The sequence below is a fragment of the Oratosquilla oratoria genome, chromosome 2 (assembly GCF_046742065.1).
Source record: "Oratosquilla oratoria isolate Oo_2021 chromosome 2, ASM4674206v1, whole genome shotgun sequence".
Lineage (NCBI taxonomy): Eukaryota > Metazoa > Arthropoda > Malacostraca > Stomatopoda > Squillidae > Oratosquilla > Oratosquilla oratoria.
Window position 1 is genome coordinate 1,498,427 of NC_134778.1, and position 5,000 is coordinate 1,503,426.

Below are 5,000 nucleotides of genomic sequence, written 5' to 3' on the forward strand. Positions count from 1 at the left end.
CGTTTCTAGGCACAGGCGACACAGACGATCGCCTGGGGCGCCATTTGCTGGGGGGGGGGGCGACAAATTGCCATCCAAAATTAATATATAAATAAATGATAGACATGTATTTTTTTACGTGAATAATTCAAATAAATAGATAAATACAAGTGCAACGATGTTTAATATTTGAAAGCACATTTCACATTTTAGCCGGTTTTCGGTCGAATTTGGCTAACTTATGGACTCAATATGGACCCAAACTCTTTTCCCAGAAAACATTTAGACTAAGCAGAGATGTCTTTAATGACTGGAAAAAACTGTAGTGACACACTCAAAATGCATGAGAACAGTCCAGAGCATACAAAGAATATGGGGTCATGGAAAGAACTGGAGAGCCGTATTAAAAAGGGGCAAACAATTGACAAAGTTGAGCTGGCACTAATAAACACTGAACGGCGAAGGTGGCGAGAGGTACTTACCAGGTTCGTGGCTATAATTCATAGTCTGGCAGAACGAAATGTTCCTCTCAGAGGGTCCACAGAGACACTTTACCAGCCCAATAATGGGAACTTTCTGAAAGAAGTTGAACTCATGGCTCAGTTTGACCCTGTTCTCAAAGAACATATTGCGAAGGTGCAAGGAGGTGCCAGTCATACATCCTACCTAGGCAATATTATACAAAATGAGCTTATTGACTGCATCAGTGAAAGGGTTGTGGAGTGTATGGTGACCGAAATTAGACAGTCCAAATATTTTTCAATTATTTTAGATTGTACTCCAGATTTAAGTCACAAGGAGCAATTATCTGTGATAATTCGAATAGTTGCAGCTGAAGGCACTGCACAAATTAAGGAATATTTTATGGGGTTCCTTGAGGCCGAGCAGACAACAGGAGAAGGCCTCTCAACACTCATCTTCAAAAAACTTAAGGAGAATAAACAATAGGGCAAATATGAAAGGAAAAAACAAGGGAGTTCAGGCTAGACTTCTCCAGTTAAACCCCAGATCTTTATTTGTGCCATGTGGAGCACACACTGTTAATCTGGTTGTGTGTGATGCAGCAAAGAGCTCCTCAGATGCAACTGGCTACTTTGGCTACCTGCAAAAACTATTTAATCTCTTTTCTGCCTCCACTCAAAGGTGGTCGACCCTAAAAAAACATGTGGACATAACTTTGAAATCCTGGGCAGACACACGGTGGGAGAGTTGAATCAACAGTGTTGAGGTTGTAAGATTCCAGGCTGCAAAAGTGAGAGAAGCTCTTTTAGAGGTGAGAGCAAGCACTGCAGATCCAGCTATTAAAATTGAAGTACAAGCCTTAGTAGAAGAGGTGGGATCATACCGGTTCTCTATTCGTACGGTGGTATGGTATGATATCCTTAGAAAAGTTCAAACTGTGAATAAACTACTGCAATCACAATGCATGCATCTGGATGTAGCTGTTGACATTCTCAAGAAGGATGAAACCTCCCTTGTTAACTACAGAGACACTGGGTTTGCTGATGCCCAGACATCTGCCAAAGATGTGTGTGAAGCTATGAATGTGGAAGCTGCACTAAAGCAGAAAAGACTTAGAACTACTAAAAGGCAGTTCTCCTATGAGGCCTTTGATGAACCTATTACCGATGCCTTGAAGAAAATGGAGTTTTCATTTTTCAATGTAGTTGTGGATGTGGCCATTGAATCTCTGAGAGAAAGAACTGGAATGATGAGTGATCACAACTTAGTTAGATTCAAACTCCAAATCAATTTTAGAATAGATACTTGTGTTTCTAAAATACCCGATTTCAGTAAACCTCAGTTCATAGGACTACGTCAGGAGCTTCAGCTTACTGATTGGGAGGCAAAATTAAACGAAAGACCTGTAGATCAGATGTGGAAAATATTTCAAAATACGCTCACTAAGATGATTCAAACTTACATTCCATTTAAGGACAGACGCCCCCCAAATCAGGCTCGCCCAAAGTGGCTCGACAAAGAAACTGAAAAAAGTATTGCTAAAAAGAGACAGGCTTATAAGAAATATACGTGCTCGGGTGCATCTAATGACTATGAAAGTTATGTATCAATACAGAGAGATTTAAAAAAGACAATAAGAAAAAGAAAACGACAATACGAAATGAACATCGCTGATAAATCCAAAGAGAATCCCAAGGAATTCTATAGTTACATTAGAGATAAAAAGGTTGTTAGGAATCACATTGGTCCACTATTATCTGCTGACGGTCAACTTGAATATTCAAATGAAGGAATGTGTAATATCTTAAACAATTATTTTAGCTCGGTATTCGTAAACGAAACACCTCAAAGTGAATTCCAATCTGAAACCTGTGAAAAGTCTGGGGTAAACTTACTCACTACGGTAAATATAACAAAAGAAAAAATTAAAAGGTGTATAGACAAACTCAAAGTTAATAAAACACCAGGGCCTGACGGTTGGCGTCCAAGAATCTTAAAGGAAATGAAAAATGAGATTGTTGTTCCATTAGAAATTATTTTCAAGAAATCCATCATATCCGGAGATGTCCCAAGAGAATGCAAGCTAGCTAACGTTACTCCCATATTCAGAAAAGGTGACAAAAAGAAGTCAAATATCTATATGCCTCTAAGTTTGACTTCAATCGTAGGAAAAATAATGGAAACTATCATCAGAGATGCTATCGAACATCATTTAGAAAGTAACCGTTTGATAAATGATAGCCAGCATGGTTTCAGACGGAAACGCTCTTGCGTGACTAACTTACTCGAATTCTACAACACAGTTATCTCGAATTATGACAAAAGAAACAATATAGATTTAATATATCTAGACTTTGCAAAAGCTTTTGATACCGTCCCACACGAAAGACTACTTACTAAATTAGCTTTACACGGAATAAGTGGTAGCCTATTAGATTGGACTAGTAATTGGTTGGATGGTCGAAAACAGAGAGTTGTTTTAAATGGAAAAACTTCTAGATGGAAAAATGTTACAAGTGGAGTTCCTCAGGGTTCCGTTCTTGGGCCACTTCTATTCATAGTATATATAAATTATATAGACCATGGACTAAAATCTACTGTTTCCAAATTGGCTGATGATACAAAACTATGCGGAGTGGCAAATGATCACTCAAACCAATTAGATATTCAAGAAGATTTAGATCAATTACAGCAATGGTCTGAAAAGTGGCTAATGAAATTTAACACAAGTAAATGCAAGGTAATGCACATAGGTAAAAATAACAGTAAGTACGATTACAAGTTATTTGGAAAATTGTTAACAAAAGTGGATAGTGAAAAAGATCTCGGCGTAATTATCAGTAACGATCTCAAATCATCCAAGCAGTGTATTTCAGCCTCTGAGAAAGCAAATAAGATTCTGGGACTAATTGCGCGATCTTTTGATTTCAAAAGTCCATCACTCATTAACAAGCTATATAAATCGTTAGTTCGTCCACATTTGGAATATGCTGTTTCCGTATGGTCACCGAATCTCATTAAAGACATTGACAGACTGGAAAAAGTACAACGGCGAGCCACAAAACTCATTCCAAATATCAAAAATAAATCATACGAAAATCGACTAAAACATATGAATCTGTTTTCCCTAAAAAAACGTAGACTCAGAGGTGACTTGATACAGGTCTTTAGAATGCTAAAGGGAATTGACAACATCAAAAGTGACCAAATTTTCACATTGAATGAGAATCAGACAAGAAACAATGGTCTCAAACTGTCCGGAAATAGATTCAAGTTGGAAGTAGGTAGAAACAACTTTGCCAACCGTGTAGTTAATGAATGGAATAAACTTCCTGCACAGGTAGTGCAATGTAGTTCAGTTCGAAGCTTTAAGAATCATTTAGATAAATACCTAAGTAAGATGCTGTAATGATTTTAATTTATCTTATATATATATATTTTTTTATCATTTGTCTGTCTGATCTTCATTTATTAATTATTAGTTATATGTTAATTTATTATTATTTACTATTTACCTGTTTGTTTATTATTTAACTATACCTATGCATTTATTTATGTATTTTATTTGTTATTTACATTATTATAGTTTTTATTTATTATTTTATTATTAATATGTTTTTTTTTTCTCCTGTCGGCATGCTCCGCCTTTGTAATCCTTTGTGATGTTGCAAAGAAATTCAGTGTTCTCATAAACTTCCCTGATCTGCCAGCTAGTGAGCTAGAAAAGCAGGCAAAAGATTTGTGTAATACGCTCACATCTGGGGATCAGGCTGACTTAAATTATGATGAACTGATTGTAGAGATGCAGTCATTTCCAAAACAATGGCCAAAACAAAATATGACAACATTAGACCTTCTTGTTTTTCTGGAGGAGAAAGGCCTGAAAGAGATCTATCCAAACATGTGGGTGGCATTAAGAATTGCTGTCACTACACCTGTGACTGTGGCATCTGCAGAGAGAAGCTTCTCTAAACTTAAGCTCATTAAAACATATTTAAGGTCTACTATGTCACAGGAGCGCCTAAATGGGCTGGCAATAATTAGTATTGATAAAGAAATATCCAAACAGGTTTCGTATGATGACACTATAGATGATTTTGCTGCAGGGAAGTCAAGAAGAGTCAGGTTTTAAATATTAAAAAAATGAAAACTTTTATCTAATAGTTTTAGCATAGACCTCAACATATATGCATTGAGTTCTATGGTTTTAGATTGGCAAGATTACCTTTTCAGTTTATCTTAGGTAGGATCTGCAATAAAAATGTATAATAGTGTTATTCTATTAAATTTTACAAAAATCGTTAGTATACTTTTGAGTCTATACTTTTCCTTGCTGTGTATGCATATACGTGAAGATGATTTATTTATAAAGTATGTTGTTTTTGTTGTGGAACTTGTGATGCTAATTGTGTTCGAAATTGTTTAGGTTATTATTTCCAGCCCGGAGGGGGGAAGGAGGGAGGGAGGGGGCGGCGCCAAAACGAATTCTTGCCTGGGGCGCCTGATGAACTAGAAACGGCCCTGTCTGTACCTCTCATATGATTCTCTCGTCCTATTTT

The 5,000-nt window shown here is 36.7% G+C and overlaps 2 protein-coding genes across 2 annotated transcripts in view; both read left to right on the plus strand.

Annotated features, from left to right (window-relative positions):
- Window positions 1-318: 318 nt before the first annotated feature.
- On the plus strand, window positions 319-927 carry LOC143033530 (zinc finger MYM-type protein 1-like). Its single transcript, XM_076199022.1, has one exon. The coding sequence runs from the start codon at window positions 319-321 to the stop codon at window positions 925-927; it is 609 nt and encodes a 202-aa protein (XP_076055137.1).
- Window positions 928-934: 7 nt separating this feature from the next.
- The window catches only part of LOC143033535 (uncharacterized), a 20,834-nt gene continuing 16,768 nt past the window's right edge, over window positions 935-5,000 (plus strand). Inside the window, exons 1-3 of the mRNA XM_076199029.1 lie at window positions 935-1,179; window positions 1,366-1,708; window positions 4,115-4,561. Coding sequence (XP_076055144.1) covers window positions 935-1,179; window positions 1,366-1,708; window positions 4,115-4,561 — 1,035 coding nt within the window. The remainder of the gene's footprint in view (window positions 1,180-1,365; window positions 1,709-4,114; window positions 4,562-5,000) is intronic.

Coding starts and splice junctions, on each gene's coding strand:
- LOC143033530 (XM_076199022.1), top strand. CDS start 319: ATGCATGAGAACAGTCCAGAGCATACAAAGAATATGGGGTCATGGAAA.